We start from the raw sequence: 19577 nt of genomic DNA, 5'->3' as shown, positions 1-19577 counted from the left end.
ACAGGATGCTGCCGCTGCACTAAACATGGACTGTCACCATGTTGGATAGTATGTATATAGTAAAAGACACTAAAAGTGACAAATGAGGTAGGAGAATGCAGTGTCTTTGAAAATATGCATAAAAGAAAAGGTGGGAGTTAGAGAAATACCAACTAGAGAGAGGAATAAACTCCGGACAAGGATAAGAGCATGCATAGTATTTGACATTGTAGGCCAATGATGACGTCTTGTGTACAGCATATTCAAAATGTATTTATGATATAATGTGGCCTGTTAACCCGCACAATGAAAGGAGAGCCATTTGCAAATTTCGTATGGTGTGATTTAACTAGAGGAAGACACATTGGGGATTGTAAACGTTTTAACTGCAAAAGATGGATTGAAATGTGCATGATCCTTGAGCTAAGAAAAAAGCTGCTGGAGAAGAGAAGCGAATGAGTTTTCAAATAGAACCAGTTGGACTAATACAATAATGTATCCTTAGGTATCATACAAGGAGCTCCACAAAACGCAAACTATTACATTCACTTAAGTAGTTCGACATCTTGCTTAAACCAGAAAAAAAGAAAACCAACGTACGGGTCAGCATCAAACAGATTTTCAGAGAAGAGGCTGTTGTGCACTGGAGTGAAAGGTCGGCTACGCCTTCCTGGTTCCTTTTTCTTCTTCCTGCATTCTTTAATTTCTGTCTGAAAAAACCTACAACAAAAATAAGGGAAATAAAGAATGTCACTTGTATATCATATCATGTCGTGTCAATCACTCACAGCCTTTAGAATAGTGCAGTGCAGTTTCATTGATTTTTCTTGCCCCAGCCGGTCATGCAACTCATGGTGTATTCAGACAGAAAAATAGGAAAGGGTTGCTGGCACAAAGGAAGAAAACCCCCATCGATTCAAGAACATTGTGTTTTTCTGTTTCACTAACAAACCTCCACTTTCGGGGCTTGTTGAAGAGACACAATAGAATGCCTTATGGTCCTTATCAGTATGGATGCTCGGTCGGCGCTCATTGGTCAGAAAAGTGCATCCACCGCACCAGCAGATCTATTGTCAGAACAGAGATCTGATCCCCACTAGGCAGGTATTGATTCCTAGATAGGACTGGTGGTTCGGTGCTGGAAGGGTATAGACCAGTGCCTTCACAGACAAAATGAAATGAATGAAAACTTATATAGCGCTACTTAGCCCGGAGGCATCAAGGCGCCTATCAAAAAAAAAAGAAATCACAAAAAAGGCAGATACCACAAACTAAGGGCAAATCACAAAAAAGGCAGATACCACAAACTAAGGGCAGACCCCACTGCCTGGAAGGCTGTCCACCAGCCTCTAAGTAAGGCCACGTGCCGTTGCTTGTCCGTGCCCTTGCCTACAAGCTCTGTACTACAAAAAAGCTCCTTGTTCCGTCTGAAGAAGATCTTGTAAATACTTGGCAAACGCCAAAACACATCTGTAGATTGACCGATTTCAGCCACATTATTTTAACTTCACACTGAGGTTGTGTGGTATTCAGTGCAAAAGGACCTGGTGTATTAATTAGGGCACCATTTCCAATATCTGTCTCTAGAAGAGTTTTAGGGCTTTCATTTAATCCCAGAATCAAAGAGTATTATCGGAAAAAACATTTTTTATCACTTCCTTTGATAAAAGTCAAGTCTCTTCTTGGTGGCTCCTATGGAATCACCAAACACAAATATATTTTATTACAGAATTAATGACACATCAAATCTTGTAAGTAGGTTCAATGGGGAAGCCGTGCTTTGTGTTGACAAGGTCTGCTGGTAAGGTTAAGGTGCTGAACAGGACTAGTGACCTACAATCTTTCATTGATGAAAGACTCTAAAAGGTCTTTTATTTTCAGTGTCAAGCAAGAGGTTGGACAGGGCCCCACCACTACCTGAATTACTTGATACTGATAGGTGTGGTACAAAGGCCACTGCATCTCCTCAGCCCATGACCCGTATGGGTTAGATAAAGTGGCCAGCCTAGATGAAATAGTATGACCCCACGCTACAATTTGTAGAGGATCCACATCAATCAATGAATCAGTTAATTTGCAGAGCGCACTACAGACCCGCAAGGGTTCCAAGGCGCTGAGGGAGGGGACGGTAGGGGGGGGGGGGGGGGCTGTTGCTACTGGTCGAACAGCCAGGTCTTGAGTTGTTTCCTGAAGGTTAGAAGGTCTTCCGTTTGTCGTAGGATAAGGGGGAGGGTGTTCCAGGTCTTGGCGGCGCGGTGGGAAAAGGATCTGCCTCTGGCTGTGGTTCTACGGATGCGTGGGACGGTAGCCAGGGAGAGGTCTGCGGAGCGGAGTTTCCTGTTGGGTACGTAGAAGGAGAGTTGACTGTTGAGGTAGGCTGGGCCGGTCTTATGGAGTGCCTTGTGTGCGTTAATTAGGAGCTTGAAAGAGATTCTTTTGTCGACAGGGAGCCAGTGCAGGTTTCTCAGGAGCGGGGTGATGTGGTCGCGGCGCGGGACGTCGAGGATCAGGCATGCAGAGGCATTCTGGATTCTTTACACTCTGTTGATGAGCTTGTTCGGGGCGCCGGCGTAGAGGGCGTTTGAGTCTGCTGCAGACTAGGGCCTGGGTGACTGTTTCCCTTATGTCTGTCGGGATCCATCTGTAGATCTTGCGGAGCATACGGAGGGTGTTGAAGCAGGCGGAGGAGACAACGCTGACTTGTTTGGTCATGGTGAGTTTCGAGTCGAGGATGACTCCCAGGTTGCGTGCGTGGCTGGCGGGTGCGGGGGGTGTCCCTAGTGATGCGGACCACCAGGAGTCATCCGATGCTGAGGGGTTGGGCCCGAGGATGAGGATCTCTGTCTTGTCTGTGTTCAGTTTAATACAGCTATCCTCCATCCATTCGGCGACTGCCTTCATTCCCTGGTGGAGGTTGGATTTGGCGGTGAGGGGGTCCTTGGTGAGGGAGATGATCAGTTGCGTGTCGTCGGCGTAGGAGATTATGTTGAGGTCGTGATGTCGTGCGAGGGGCGCCATGTAGAGGTTGAAAAGTGTTGGGCTGAGGGAGGAAATCTGCGGGATGCCACAGATGATCTTGGAGGCTTCTGATCGGAACCGGGGGGCGGACTCTCTGGGTTCTGCCGGAGAGGAAGGAGGAGATCCAGTTGAGGGCCTTGTCTCGGATCCCTGCTTCGTGGAGACGTGTGCATAGGGTGCGGTGGCAGATGTGTCAAAGGCAGCGGAGAGGTCCAGAAGGATGAGGGCCGTCGTCCCGCCGTAGTCCAGTAGGATCCTGATGTCGTCTGTGGCGGCAATGAGGGCGGTCTCGGTGCTGTGGTTGCTGCGGAATCCTGACTGGGGGGGTCCAGGATGCTGTTCTTTTCGAGGTAGCGGGTGAGCTGGATGTTGAGTATCTTCTCGATGACCTTAGCTGGGAACGGAAGCAGGGAGATGGGCCAGAAGTTTTTGAGTTTGCTCGGGTCCGCCTTGGCTTTCTTCAGTAGGTTGTTGATCTCGGCATGTTTCCAGCTCTCAGGGAAGGTCGCGGTCTCGAAGGAGAGGTTGATGATGTTGCACAGGTGGGGTACGATGAAGCTGCCGGCTTTGTTGAAGATGTGGTGTGGAAAAGGGTCAGACGGCAAGCCGGTGTGGATTGTGCCCATGGTGTTGATTGTGTCCTTGATGCTCACGTTGGCCCCGGGTATCAGGGGGTCGCGGTCGGTGGGGTGTGGAGGCTCTGGCGTGTTGGGGCCTGTTGGGGTCCTTCGGGGTTGAAGCTGTAGTGAATGTCGACGATCTTGCGGTGAAAGAAGGTGGCGAGGGAGTCGCACAGGGCTTGAGATGGCGGGATGTCGTTGGTGTTGAAGCTGGGGTTGGAGAGTTCCTTCATGACGTTGAAGAGCTCCTTGCTGTTGTGTGCATTGTTGTCGAGGCCGTCTTTGAAGGAGGTTCTCATGGCGGTCCTGATGAGGTGGTGGTGGTTGCGAATGGCGTCTTTGTGAGCTGCGCAGCTGCTCGACTGCTCGGCAACTTCTCGCTGTGCCATATGTTCTCCAACTTCCGGCAGATGCGCTTTGACGCTAGGAGTTCTGGGGTGAACCATTTGGCTCTGTTGCTGGTGTATTTGAGGGTTTGTTTTTTCAGCGGGGGCTAAGGTGGCGGGTATAAGGTGTTGGCGCAGTTGTCCATCCATCATCTGAGGATGCGCGCACCATCGTCGGGGTTGTAGGGGTTGGTCGGTGGGTTGAGTGCGAGGTTTGTCTGTAGTTGTACTTTGGTGATTTTGCCCCAGCAGCGACGGGGGATCTGTAGAGTGCGGTGATGTGTGACAGGTTTTCCGAAAGGTGAATTGGATGCAGTGGTGGTCGGTCCAGGTGGGCCCGGAGATGTGGCTGAAGGAGACGTGGGGGCTTGAGAAGATGGTATTGAGCGTGTGTCCGGCGATGTGGGTCGGCGTCGTGATGAGCTGTTCCAGTCCAAGGTTGGCGAGGTTGTCTATCAGGGTGGAGGAGTTGCTGTCATTGTTGTTCTCCAGATGGAAGTTCAGGTCTCCGAGGAGGATGTAGTTGGTGGAGGTCAGTGCGTGCGTGCTGATGAAGTCGGCGATCGCAGAACTGTGGTCGGGGTCCGGGTGGTCTGTATATGAGGGTGCCTCTTATGGTGGTCTTGGGGTCCGTGTGGATCTGAAAGTGCCTGTGTTTGGCGGTGCTGACAGTGTAGTCGGTGTTTGTTGAGACCCTGATGGTCTTCTTGTGGACGATTCCTTCTCCAACTCCGTTGGTGCGGTCTCTGCGGGCGATCTTGTATCTGTCGAGGATGGCTATGGCGATGTCTGGAGAGGAGGCTTCGTTCATCCAGGTCTAGGTGAGGAAGGCGACGTCTGGTGATGTGGTGCCGAGTAGGTCCCAGAGCTCAATGGCGTGTTTGCGTGCAGAGCGGAGGTTGATCAGGATGCATCGGAGCTGGTTGTGTTCTGTCGTGACAGGAGTCTCTGCGTCTTCGATGCAGGAAAAGCTGCAGTTCTGGCAGGCGAAGGGACCGTGGGTGCACTTTGGGGTGGCCCTGCAGCAGGTGGGGGTCCGTCCTGGGTTTAGAGCGATGAGGGTGCTAGCGTCGTATCGTAGGCGATCTTCATGGCTGGCGGTCCAGGCACGGACGGGCGCAGGCGGGCATGTCTTAGGCGTGCCTTCGGCGCGCCAGAGGAGCACGGCTGGAATTTTAAGGGGTGGTGGGAGGGAGGAGCAGCTGGGAGGCAGGGGGCAGCAGATGGGCGTGGGGTGGCGGGCCGCAGGGGCATTAGCGGCGGGAACTGCGAGAGAAAGGGCACAGAGGATCAGGGAAAACAAAAAGCAGGGAGACAAAAAGCAAAATGCACAGAAGACACTCGGAGCGCTGGTGAAGCTGCAGCGGGGTGGGAGCAACCTACCTGGCTTTACACCACTGGTTGATGGGTAAACGATGCTGAGGAGGGGCCTCCAAGATGTCTGATGCCACTTTCAGCGTGAGTTCACGATAGATGTCCATAAAAGCCTGAATTGCATATTCTAACTTTAGTTACGTGTTTTGCTTCATAGTCTCCCGCGGATTATGCATGTGAATTTTGTACTCTCAGAGAACACTTACTGCAAACCATTCACTGTGCAATGCAGACCAGGAAGTCAGAATTTAAGAGTACAGAATGTCAACAGGCCATCTGTGTTGTAAGCAATTTCTGGGAAGGTCAGTAGGAGTGTGCAGACATATATTTCTTGGGGGTGCAACGTTCCATCAGCTGTGGGTAGTTGGAGTCCCAGGGTTGAAAGATTTTAGGGCAAAACTGCACATTAACCTGTTTCCTGCACATTTCTGCCCTTTCAGCAGATTTAGAGTAATAGTGTGTTACTGCATGTAGCGTGCCATTGCTGCATCACAAATATGATTATACTGCCACATATCACCGAGCCTCTTTACAACTCTTAAAAAGCAGGTGTTTATTCAGAGCCCATAAGTGTGGAAAAATTGTGGAAACGAAGGAATATGTGTTTAAACCACCAAATATAGTGATAATACCGCAGTCACTTACAGTCACATCATTACCATATCAAAAATTAGTCCTGTATTTAGAGTGAAGCAGCATATGACATACAAGAGAATAAGCATGCTCATAACAACTGTATGTACTGAAAGAAATGAAGACCGTCAGTAGTTTATCAAACTCAGCAGTAAGGCTGCCTCTGTGTTTTTAACGCCTGTTAGGGCTGGCCTAGGAACTTTGTTAGTCCTCTCGCCAGCCTTAAGCTATCAAAAATTGATAAATAAAATATAAATAAATATATACATGCATAGTGAGACTTTGGGTCAGGCCTCTTCATCCATTGGTTTGTTAAATTGTCTTTTAAATTTTGCTTCTGCCCACCATAGCATACAGCATATGGCTATGAGTCAACCTTGACTCTCTTGCATCGTGAGTAATGCATTTTGCCTGTTCACGTGCAGATCTGCCTTAAAAGATGTGCACCTCAGTACAAGGAATGGTAGGCCAACTCTTTTCTTTGGTGATATTTTACTTTCCATTCTTTATCCTTTTTTATTTTTTAGACATCCATAGGCATTCAAATGGTGTCTTTGGGTGACAGTAATTCCTTCCTTAAAACCAATAAAGTTCATATTTCCCCCTAGTGTGCATTACAACTAACAATAGTTTATATAACACATATGAATGCTAGGAGACACTGGTACTACTGTTGAAAATGTATTTAAGATTTTGTTTTTCATTTTATATTTTTCTTGCACGCATATGGCTGCCTATGTTAAATGGCTTTTTAAGGAAAAACAGTTTTACATGTGGAGAAGATACTTAATAGTAGATTAAAGGAAGAGGCAAAAATTCGCATATATCTGCAGGGGTTTTGTTGAGATGTCAGATAGAGATGAAGCCATAAACACTGATTACATTTTTTATTCAAAGAATTGAAAATTAGAATCACAGTGAAAGCGGTTTTACACGAAATATCAGAAATTATTTACAGTTATGTAATGTGTCTCAAGTGAAATTATGAACCCAAAATATAGAAATAACATTTGTGAAGCAATATGTGAAAGGTTTCAATTAAACTTTGTTGTTTCCAAAAAACGACTACTCTCTTTGTTTCAAAAATACATAACATCTATATGGTGATAGAGTGCCAGTTACAGTAGTTCGCTTTTCTTAATTGTCGATGGCGTTTCGACCCAATATGGATGTAGGGTCTCTTCAGGAACTACAGTATTGGGGAAATCTGGGGAAACTAAAATATATGTGTTTAGTAATGTCGGTCCAATTACTGAGTAGGAATAGTATTCTAGAGTTGGGAGCTAGAAGAATTACCTGATTTGCGAATTGCTAGGATATAGGGGCTGTGTGTTAAGAAACCGTGTGCAGGTGAATTTAAAATACTCATTAGGAAACCCAGCCGGGTTCTGTTAGGGAAGATAAAATCATATGGACTGTATTAGATGGCGAAATATTAGTAGACAAAGGGTAGTTGTAAGGATGGACATATTTCTGTGTCACTTACCCCTTGGAGCGTGTGTTTTGTAGCAATTCAGGGAAGCACAATGGTTGTCCTCTAGGTTGCCCTGCTTGGTGTGCGGGTAATCCTTTGCTGGTATTGTGCTCCGTGTGGGCGTTTATTTGACTGTATAATATTCTGCGGTAGGAACACCAAACAATCGTAAGTTGTTGCTCAGTTTGCCCAGTACTTGTAATTACAGTGAAGAGTTCCCTTAATTATTGGAGGATCGATAATTTGTAACATGGGGAAAGCAAGCTGGATCAGGTGATTCCTTTATATTACCGGAGTAATTTTCTTATGAAGGGTCCCTTTGTCAGGTGAGCCTGTATGTTTATTGTATATCTACATCTATTGTAAGGTGTAGAAAAAAGCGTGCAGAATCGCTTCAATGTAGAAAGTCTATATATAAAAACCATAGTTCATATAGTTTGCTTAGTCATTACCAATCTCATTGGCAGTAGGTTCTATGGCAGCCAAGGGGGTCTATTACCGCATATCTGTTTACGTGGCGCATTAAGCCTTTGTTAACAGAAGGGTTCCCTCCCATTGTCACCTTAAGCAGGGCCCAGCATCCTCACATACCTTTCTGTGTTTGTTTTGGCCAGCAGCAAACAAACCGCTTCCGTCGGTTCTCCAGAGGTTCAATGACGCCGAAGCCGCGTTTTCGGTTTCTAGTTATAGCCACGTCAGTACCAGTTGGCTCCGGTTTCAATAGCAGCATGCACGGCGGCCGCCGCGTACAGCTGCTAGTGACGGGCATGCATGACATGACCGACAATATGTATTACAAGAATGTTTTGGCATTGTTTAAGGCCAATTTCCTTGGTAATGTGATATGTGTAAAGGGGCATCCGATTTATAAAATTAGTAAAAGTAATCCAGGGTACATCTTATTTTTATATACTGAGATGGAAAACAGACTCAGTGGCTCCCATGAGTGAGCATGGTGTACCTGTCGTGATCTTTTCGGCAGATTGTAGTTAGTGCAGGAGGGCAGCTATCGTTAGGGTAGTTGGAGTTAGGCCACAATTTAAGTCAAATAGTGAGGGCATGTGTGTGTACAGTCATCGGCGCAGGAGGTCGGGCGGGATCTGATTACATTATGCACAAGGTTTGTAGTGAATTGAAAATTAATATCCAATTAAAAGATTTCATTTCTTCATGTTATACAGTTATATGGTAGGCCTAATTATTAATTTTGGTCCTACCGGTGGGGTGTAGTACAGCACAATATAATACAGTGCGTATTTAGTATTATAAGTGGTGAGACCAGTATTAATCACCTTATATTACATGGTATTCCTGTTGATCTGAAAAACATTGTATATATATTGGAAGAAAGTAGTCACATTGGTTATACATTCTATTTGAGTAACACATGTACCGTCAATTGCATACTATTCTTATTGTGGTTCACAGTCCATTATCCATACATTGGAAAAAACGTTCTTAATGGATTAAACATTGGATAAACCAGCGCCATTCCTCCGCTCTTTCCGGGATAGAGGAGTAGGGGGGATATCTCACAAATCCCACAAAGACGTGAATGACACTGGATAGATAGAATCAACTCTATTAATCAGGGCCTGAACACTGCGGAGGAATGGTGCAGGTTTGTGGCAACTATGGTCTAAAAATCGGACACTGTAGCATTACAAAGTCTGTAACTGTGGGAATCAAGTATACAATTTGCATGTGAAATCAGGTTAGTCTGCTGGACATATATCACTTTTATCCAATGTATAATCCCTTAAGAAAGTTTTTTCCAATGTATGGATAATGGACTGTGGACCACAATAAGAATAGTATGCAATTTACTGGACAGGTATTACTCTAATAGAATGTATAACCAATGTGACTACTTTCTCACAATATATATACAATGTTTTTCAGGTCAACAGAAATACTATGTAATATAAGGTGATTAATACTGGTTTCTCCACTTGTAATACTAAATATGCACTGTATTATATTGTGTTGTACTACACCCCACCGGTAGAACCAAAATTAATAATTAGGCCTACCATATAACATGAAGAAATGAAATCTTTTAATTGCATTTTAATTAATTTTCGATTCACTATCATTGACTTTAACATAATATTCTGCTCACATTGTACTATCCATAAATCCATGTCATCACTCTGCAGTATTCATTACACAACGCTTAACCTGCTCGTAAAACCTTGTGCATAATATAATCAGATCCCACCCGACCTCCCCCGGATTCCTGCGCCGATGGCTGTACATACACATGGCCTCCCACAATGACTTAAATTGTGGCCTAACTCCAACTGCCCTAACGATAGCTGCCTCCTGCACTAACTACGATCAGCCGAAAAGATCATGTCAGGTACACCATGCTCACTCATGGGAGCCACTGAGTCTGTTTTCCATCTCAGTATATAAAAATAAGGTATACCCTGGATTAGTTTTACTAATTTTATAAATCGGATGCCCCCTTTACACATATCGCATTACCAAGGAAAATGGCCTTAACCCTTTGTATGCTGATGACGGAACCGCTCCGTTATCAGCTGCGGTGGCGCTGTGCTGATGACGGAGCGGTTCCGTCATGGCCCGGCCGCCGCACCTGCGCGGGGCTGATTTTGCGCCTGCGCGGCGCGTTCTATTGAGCGGGCGGGTCCATGACGGAACCGCTCCATCATGAGCACAGCCCAACCGCAGCTGATGATGGAGCAGTTCCGTCACCAGCATGCGGCCACCGCGTGGCCGCCCCGCCCCCTTAGCACTGCGGCGGAATAGCCGCCGCAGTGAAGGGGTTAAACAACGCCAAAACATTCTTACAATACATATTGTTGTTCACGTCATGCATGCCCGTCACTAGCAGCTGTACGCGGCGGCAGCCGTGCACGCTGCTATTGAAACCGGAGCCAACTGGTACTGACGTGACTATAACTAGAAACCGAAATGCGGGTTCAGCGTCATTGAACCTCTGGAGAACCGGCGGAAGCGGTTTGTTTGCTGCTGGCTAAAACAAACACAGAAAGGTACGTAAGGATGCTGGGCCCAGCTCAAGGTGACAATGGGAGGGAACCCTTCTGTTAACAAAGGCTTAATGCGCCACGTAAACAGATATGCGGTAATAGACCACCTCGGCTGCCATAGAACCCACTGCCAATGAGATTGGTAATGACTAAGCAAACTATATGAACTCTGGTTTTTATATATAGACTTTCTACATTGAAGCGATTCCGCACGCTTTTTTCTACACCTTACAATGGATGTAGATATGCAATAAACATACGGGCTCACCTGACAAAGGGACCCTTCAAAAGAAAATTACTCGGGTATCCAGCTTGCTTTCCCCATGTTACCAATTATCGATCCTCCAATAATCAAGGGAACTCTTCACTGTAATTACAAGTACTGGGCAAACTGAGCAACAACTTACGATTGTTTGGTGTTTCTACCACAGAATATTATACAGTCAAATAAACGCCAACACGGAACACAATATCAGCAAAGGATTACCTGCACGCCAAGCAGGGCAACCTAGAGGACAGCCATTGTGCTTCCCTGAATTGCTACAAGACACACGCTCCAAGGGGTAAGTAACACAGAAAAATGTCCATCCTTACAACTACCCTTTGTCTATTAATATTTCGCCATCTAATACAGTCCATATGATTTTGTCTTCCCTGACAGAACCGGGCTGGGTTTCCTAGTGAGTATTTTAAATTCACCTGCACACAGTTTCTTCACACACAGCACTTATATCCTAGCAATTCGCAAATCAGGTAATTCTTCCAGCTCCCATCTCTAGAATACTATTCCTAATCAGTAATTGGACCGACATTACTAAATACATATATTTTAGTTTCCCCAGATTTCCCCAACACTGTAGGTCTTGAAGAGACCCTCCATCCATATTAGGGTCGAAACGCCATCGACAATTAAGAAAAGCGAACTACAGTAATTGGCACTCTATCACCATATAGATGTTATGTATTTTTGAAAAAAAAAGAGTAGTCGTTTTTTGGAAACAACAAAGTTTAATTGAAACCTTTCACATATTGCTTCACAAATGTTATTTCTATGTTTTTGGGTCATAATTTCACTTAGGACACATTACACAACTGTAAATAATTTCTGATATTTCGTGTAAAACCGCTTTCACTGTGATTCTAATTTTAAATTCATTGATTAAAAAACGTAATCAGTGTTTATGGCTTCATCTCTATCTGACATCTCAACCAAAATCCCTGCTAATATATGCAAATTTTCGCCTCTTCCTTTAATCTACTATTAAGTATCTTCTCCACAGGAGCCACTGTTTTTCCTTAAAATACTTAATAACCCTGGTTCCGTTGTGAGTAGGGTTCCCTTGTTTTTCCTTTAGGACCTTAGGGTAAATGGCGGTTTGTTTCTATTTTTGAGTCATATGCATGCAGTATAAAAGTAAAAAAAAATAATAATTGCACCACCTTGCCAAACCAGAATTAATGGTTTTGCCACAGCAAGTTTGTTTGATAGTGTCAAGTTAGTCCATCGCAGAAATGTTCTACTGGATATCCATGTGGCTATGCTGCAGTTAAAGAAGAAAATTCAGATAAGACTGCCACCGCATAGTCGTGTAGAGGGTGAGAAAACAATGCTTTGAGGGTCATACTGATTCTCTTACTTTAAAGTAGCAGAGGAAGTGGCATAACGGCCACAGCAGCCGACTTAAGAACTGGGAAACCAGTTTCCAGTCTCGGCGTCGGCTCTAGATTTTGTGATTCTGGGCAGATCACTTAATCTCGCCAATGCAACAAAAAAAATGAATGTGTCTTTGTGTAATGTAACTAAAACTCAATTAAAGCGCTCCAATACCTGCAGGTCGAGTTGGTGCAATCTAACAAAAAATGCAAAAGAAAGGAGGCTACCAGGTGCCTTTTTCCTGTACAGAGGCTAATCCACTGGAAGTAGGAGGCACACACCTTTATCCCAGAGCCTCTGTTGACTCCTGATCAAACAACCTCCCTAGCAGGCTAGGCGCATACCAAGACTCTGAAGGGGTAACTTAAGAGTATGCCAAAATATGTAAACATGTTCTAAATATGCAAGAAGCGGGATTCCATGCATTTAGCATGTTTTTGTATTTAGGAAAATATAGTATGAAATCATCGACAATATTATGATAACTTCACTGTATAAAAAAGTCTTTCCCCTTTAGCAGGAGCAAATTACAGCAAATAAAAAATTAAGGGTCGAATATACTAACCACTTTAATGTCCCAAAAGCTCCAATTTGGTGTTTGCAGCTGTTTACGTGCTTTTTTCGTATGTACTAATCCCATTTTAGTAGTCGAAAAATAATTTTCGGACTCCTAAAATGGAATCCGAAAGGATATAGGTTCATTATCTGGAAGGGGCGAGGTGTAAGCATACCTTTCAATGAACAAATATGTATCTAATGTATCTATGTTTTGCGGCCGACATCTGGTCGCAAAGCATTGATATTTTAACAACACCTCAAAGGCGATGGTAACATATACACAAAAGGGTCCTTTGGGATCCCGTCCCCTTTATGAATATTTAAAAAAATGCTGAAGAGTAGGCAGTTCTCCCTACCAAGTCTTTTAACATATCTACAGCCTGATTCATCAAGCTGAAATCGGCTCGCAAAGGGCCAGATTCTGAGAATCTGGCCCTTTGCGAGCGCTATTTTTCCATTTGGGATTCATCATCCCAAATGCAAAAATCGGTAATAGCGATTTCGCTATTTTGCGAGGAATTACATTTAAGGAATCTCTATTTGAGATTCCTTAAATGCAATTCATCATCCATTTAAAATTTGCGAATTCGCAATTTCGGCCGGCTATTTACCGCGAGGTCAAACCATGTCGTAAATAGCGAAAACTCAGAAAAATGCTTTTAAAAGCATTTTTCTGAGTTGCATGTTGCACACACACATGTCCTTTGGACATGTGTGTGCGCAACACCTGTTTAAATTAGCATTTAAGGGGTGCTATAGGGTGTCCTCTGGAATGTCTGACATAATATCGACAGACAGAATATCGAAATACAAAAATATCGGCACAAAAATATCGACATCAAAAATATCGGAATCATATCTTCATAAAGGTAAGTACAAAAATATCGAAAAAATAATATCGTAGTACAAAAATATCGGAATTAAAAATATCGTTTTTTTAAATGTATTAATAATAATGTAAAAATAATTTTAAAATACATATAATTTTACAAATATTAAATAAAAATATTAAAACTAAATTAAATCTAATACATATACATTTAAAATAAATAAAACACTTAATAATTTAATGTAATTTTATTGTTTTTAATGTTATTTAATTGATTTAAAGTATTTTTTTTTTGTTTTTACCCTGTACGCCTGTACCCCAAAAACCCAAAACTGACCCTGAACCCTAAAAATATCCCTGTACCCCAAAAACCCAAAACTGACCCTGAACCCTAAAAATACCCCTTTACCCAAAAACTGAAAACTGACCCTGAACCCTAAAAATACCCCTTTACCCAAAAACAGAAAACTGACCCTGAACCCTAAAAATACCCCTTTACCCAAGAACTGAAAACTGACCCTTATCCCTAAAAATACCCCTTTACCCAAAAACTGAAAACTGACCCTGAACCCTAAAAATACCCCTTTACCCATAAACTGAAAACTGACCCTGAACCCTAAAAATACCCCTTTACCCAAGAACTGAAAACTGACCCTGAACCCTAAACATACCCCTTTACCCAAAAACTGAAAACTGACCCTGAACCCTAAAAATACCCCTTTACCCAAAAACTGAAAACTGACCCTGAACCCTAAAAATACCCCTTTACCCAAGAACTGAAAGCTGACCCTGAACCCTAAAAATACCCCTTTACCCAAAAACTGAAAACTGACCCTGAACCCTAAAAATACTCCTTTACCCAAAATTAATTATTATTATTTAATTACCAATTAATTATTAATTAACAATAACACTAAAGTAAATATATTAGCACATTAGCTGTAATTAATTTAATTTAATAATTAGTATTATTTTTCCCAATTAATTAATTAAGAATAACAAAAAATTATATATAAAAAAATTACTATAATTAATGTAATTAACTAATTAATATTAATTAATTACCAACTAATTAATAATTAAAAATATGTACAAAATTATATTAATTAATTCACTAATTAATATAAATTAATTACCAATTAATTATTAATTAAAATATGTACAAACATATATTAATTAATTAATTATTATTAAATTACTTCCCACCCTATTCCCCTATAAACCCATAACCCGCTACAGAACATATTTATCAATTAATCAATTAATTAAAATTAATTAAAAATTAATTCTCAATTAATTAATTAATAATTCCTACTAATTAATAATTAATTTAACATAATTAAATTACTTCCCACCCTATTCCCCTATAAACCCACAACCCGCTACAGTAGTAAAAGACAATATTTAATTAAATTACATTAAAAATAAATAATAAAACATAATAAATACAATATAATATACACTAAATTTATTTAAAAATTGATATTAGTAACATCGAAGTTATTTATTTCGATATTATTGACATCGATATTTAAAACTTCGATATTACTGATATCATACTAATATCGATATTAAGACTGTCGATATTACTTACCTTCGATATTTTGTCCCATCGATATTTAAACTTCGATATTATTGTATATCGATATTTAAAACTCGATATTTTGTCTGTGTACCGTCCTCTGGACACCCCTGGCACCCTTTAAATCGCTATCTCATTTGCGATTAGCAAATTGCTAATTGCAAATAAGGAATACTCCCCATTCATTCCTATGGGCCCGCACGCCCTCCCCTCCGCTGACTACATCCTCCTCGGGGACCTCAACTTCCACCTGGAGAACATCAACGACCGCAACACCACCACCCTGCTGGACAACCTTGCCAACCTCGGTCTCAAGCAGCTGGTGACTACCCCCACCCACTACGCCGGACACACACTCGACCTCGTGTTCTCATCCAGCCAGGACATCACCTTCAGCCACGTCACCGGACTCCACTGGATGGACCACAGCTGCGTCCACTTCAGCTTCAAAAAGAACACGATCCACCACCACCAGCAACAGGTCGCACGCAGAAACTGGAGCAAGATCACAGCCGACCAGCTCGCGACTTCCCTGAGCCTGAACCCTCCCACCAGCGCAACGAACCCAAGTCAGGCGGCCACCAACCTCGCGAAGTGGATCAGCAACTACGCAGACGACCTCGCCCCTCTGAAGACCCCGCCTAGCAGACCCGGCAGCAAGAAAGCCCCATGGTTCACCGACGAACTCAAGAGCTCCAAGAAGAACTGCCGAGCCCTCGAGAAAGCCTGGCGCAGAGACCCAACACCGACCAACATGACTGCCCTCAAACTCGCCACCCGAAAACACCACCAACTGATCCACGCCACCAAGAAAACTGCATTCAAGGAACGACTGGACAACAACGCACACAACAGCAAGGAACTCTTGAACATCGTTAAAGAGCTCTCCAACCCCAACGCCGGAAACAACGATATCACCCCTTCACAAGACCTCTGCAACTCCCTCGCCTCCTACTTCCACAACAAGATCGCGGACATACACAACAGCTTCAGCACCCAATCGACGCCGCCCCCCACCACCACCCTCCGCGCCTGGACACCGATCAGCACCGAAGACACTGTCTACACGATGAACTCCATCCACTCCGGATCTCCGACCGACCCCTGCCCTCACCACGTCTTCAACAAGGCCGACGCTGTCATCGCACCCCACCTGCGGGACATCATCAACACCTCCTTCGACACCGCTACCTTCCCGGAGAGCTGGAAGCACGCCGAACTCAGTGCTCTACTAAAGAAGCCATCAGCCGACCCCACCGACCTCAAGAACTACTGCCCCATCTCGCTGCTCCCGTTTCCTGCAAAAGTCATCGAGAAGACCGTCAACAAGCAGCTGGCCGCCTTCCTCGAGACGAACGGATCCCTCGACCTCTCGCAGTCTGGCTTCCGGGCCAACCACAGCACCGAGACCGCCCTGATCGCAGCCACCGATGACATCCGAGCCCTGCTCGACAACGGAGAAACAGCGGCCCTCATCCTCCTAGACCTCTCCGCGGCCTTCGACACTGTCTGCCACCGTACCCTAGTGCAGCGCCTCAGCAACGTCGGAATCCAGGAGAAGGCACTGGAATGGATCATCTCCTTCCTCGCCGGAAGGACACCGAGAGTCCGCCTCCCCCGTTCAGATCAGAAGCCACTGAAGTCATCTGCGGCATTCCTCAAGGCTCCTCGCTCAACCCAACCCTCTTCAACGTCTACATGAGCCCCCTCGCAGCCATCGCACGCCAACACAACCTCAACATCATCTCCTACGCCGACGACACCCAGCTGATCCTCTCCCTCACCAACGACCCCGCCACCGCCAGAGCCAACCTACACGAAGGAATGACAGACGTAGCTAAATGGATGATGAACAGCCGCCTGAAACTGAACTCGGACAAGACTGAAGTCCTCATCCTGGGATCTTCACCCTCCGCCTGGGACGACTTCTGGTGGCCCCCCCGCCCTGGGCAGCGCACCCAAACCAATGGACCACACACGCAACCTGGGCTTCATCCTGGACTCCTCCCTCTCCATGACCAGACAAGTCAACGCCGTCTCCTCGTCATGCTTCAACATCCTGCGCATGCTATGTAAGATCTTCCGATGGATCCCCGCCGAGACCAGGAAGACGGTCACCCAGGCCCCCGTCACCAGCCGTCTGGACTACGGCAACTCCCTCTACGCCGGAACCACCGCCAAACTCCAGAAGAGACTCCAGTGGGTTCAGAACGCCTCAGCACGACTCATCCTAGACATCCCCCATCGCAGTCACATCTCCGGACACCTGAGAGATCTGCACTGGCTCCCGGTCAACAAGAGAATCACCTTCCGTCTCCTCACCCACGCACACAAAGCCCTACACAACCAAGGCCCAGGATACCTCAACAGCCGCCTCAACTTCTACGCTCCCACACGCCAGGTTCGATCGACCAGCCACGCCCTCGCCGCCGTCCCCCGCATCCGAAGAGCCACCACAGGAGGAAGGTCCTTCTCCTACCTGGCCGCCAAGACTTGGAACTCCCTCCCGACCCACCTCCGCCTGACCCAGGACCACCTCGCCTTCAGGAAGCAGCTCAAGACCTGGCTGTTCGAACAGTAGCGGACCTCCCCTCCCCTAGCGCCTTGAGACCCTCCGGGTGATTAATTGATTGGCCCATAGAATGAATGGGGAGTTATTCCTTATTTGCGATTAGCAATTTGCTAATCGCAAATAAGGAATCTGTAGGAATCGCATTTAATTTTGCGATACCTACATGAATCCCGTTTTGCGAGTCTTTAATAGCGATTCCTTATGAATCGCTATTTCAGACTCGCAAAACGGGTCTTTCATGAATCTGGCCGTTAATTTTTTTTTTTTACTTTTCTTTTTAAACAAACTCGCATTCCTTTTAAGAAATAAAGGCTGCTTACTTTATTGAAACGTAATCACAAACATGGTGGTCTGTTGATCCTTATGATGGCCTTCAATCGTAGTGAGTAGTAATTTGTGGCCTACCGCATTAATATTCCTGAAGTAGGTTGGATTGCAACGCACTATGATTTAGATATTCAAGAACCGACCTATTAATACAGAGGTTGGGTCTTAAAAATCTTTACCTTGAACTAATTTGCGACAGGATATTCTTATGACTGGCCCTAAATGGGTCTCCTGTCCCAAGTTTATTTCTAAATTTGCTATAATCGCACAGTTATCAATTCGCATAAGACTACTACTGAAATCGCAGCATTACCAAACAGGCCCAAGGATTTTGACAGGAGAGCCTCATTATTCCTCAAATCAAAAGAAAAAGAAACAACCTATGAACAATACAGATCGTCGTGTCACGGAGGCTTAATATGGCTTCTGGGGCAAGCAGAGTCTCTTGTCAGACAAGTAAAGGAATGCATCTACTCAAGGACTGTAATGTAAAATGTGTTCACCATGGCAGAATGCACTCGTAAAGAACACGTTTTCACTTTTTTCAAAGTAGTATTTCCCCACTACGGCAGCAGAGGGTGATGCAGGCCAAGTTTAAGCGCGAATGCAAAACATTTCGATTAGCTATGTCTTCCTCACTTCTATCATACAGGCATTGGCAAAGCTAATAGGTCTGAGTTTATTGTGCTAACGCATGAATAAAGAAGCATGCAGAAATGTATGCTGTTTCAAGCTTTGGAAATAAAAAATTAAAAAAACAGCAGCACCGTCAACATGTGGAATAAAATACAGGACACAGGCACTTCAGCTAGTTGTGTTGTAGGCAACTGAAATATTACCCATTGTATCAGTGTTGTTTTTCTATACATGAAGACGTTTTTATGGCCTTCGAGCAAACAATAACAAACAATATTCCGAAAATATGAAGGTTGATATCTGACAACGGGACCTTCACCTGCATCTTTTCACATAGGGGGTGTGTAGTTTGCATTTCTAATAATGATAAACTGAAATAGTTCAATCTTTGCATAAGTGTGAACAATTTTGTATCGGTCCAGGAGAGTACGTCCCTATTCAACAAAAAAAACACAATAGATCAGGTTAAATGGATAACCGAACGAGACTATGGTGTTCTTCACTAATTAAAGTTTACAGGTTGACTATCAGGTTTCTGTGTTTTTGACATTTGAGTCAAGCAGATGAACAGGACCGGACTGGGAACCCAAAGCAGCCCTGGCAATTTTGTCGGACCAGTCCCCGCACGGTGTGTAGTGAGTGAGTCTGACCACTAAGATGCGAATATGGGGGAGGGGTGCAAGTGTGAAGCACTGGGTGGTCCCCTGAGGCTGGAAACGAAAGTGAGTGGATTATCCTTGCTTGCTGCTTTTGTTACTATGGGCTGATATTGCAGTGCCACTGCAAAATCGCCCCCAGTAACAAAACCGGCACCCGCCCCCCAGCCTCCAGGGGAAACGCCCGATGCCCGGCAGGGCCCGCCCAACCCAGGCAGCGTAGAGGCCAGATAGGAATATAACCCCTGACGCTTTGTTACGT

General features: G+C 44.6%; 1 protein-coding gene across 1 annotated transcript in view; it reads right to left on the bottom strand.

Annotated features, from left to right (window-relative positions):
• The window catches only part of LOC147665173 (coiled-coil domain-containing protein 60-like), a 199563-nt gene that overhangs the window by 79785 nt on the left and 100201 nt on the right, over positions 1-19577 (bottom strand). Inside the window, exon 4 of the mRNA XM_086949701.1 lies at positions 580-699. Coding sequence (XP_086805827.1) covers positions 580-699 — 120 coding nt within the window. The remainder of the gene's footprint in view (positions 1-579; positions 700-19577) is intronic.

Source organism: Lissotriton vulgaris, unplaced genomic scaffold (genome assembly GCF_964263255.1).
Source record: "Lissotriton vulgaris unplaced genomic scaffold, aLisVul1.2 SCAFFOLD_3117, whole genome shotgun sequence".
NCBI classification, from domain to species: domain Eukaryota; kingdom Metazoa; phylum Chordata; class Amphibia; order Caudata; family Salamandridae; genus Lissotriton; species Lissotriton vulgaris.
This window is presented reverse-complemented; position numbering and strand designations above follow the sequence as displayed.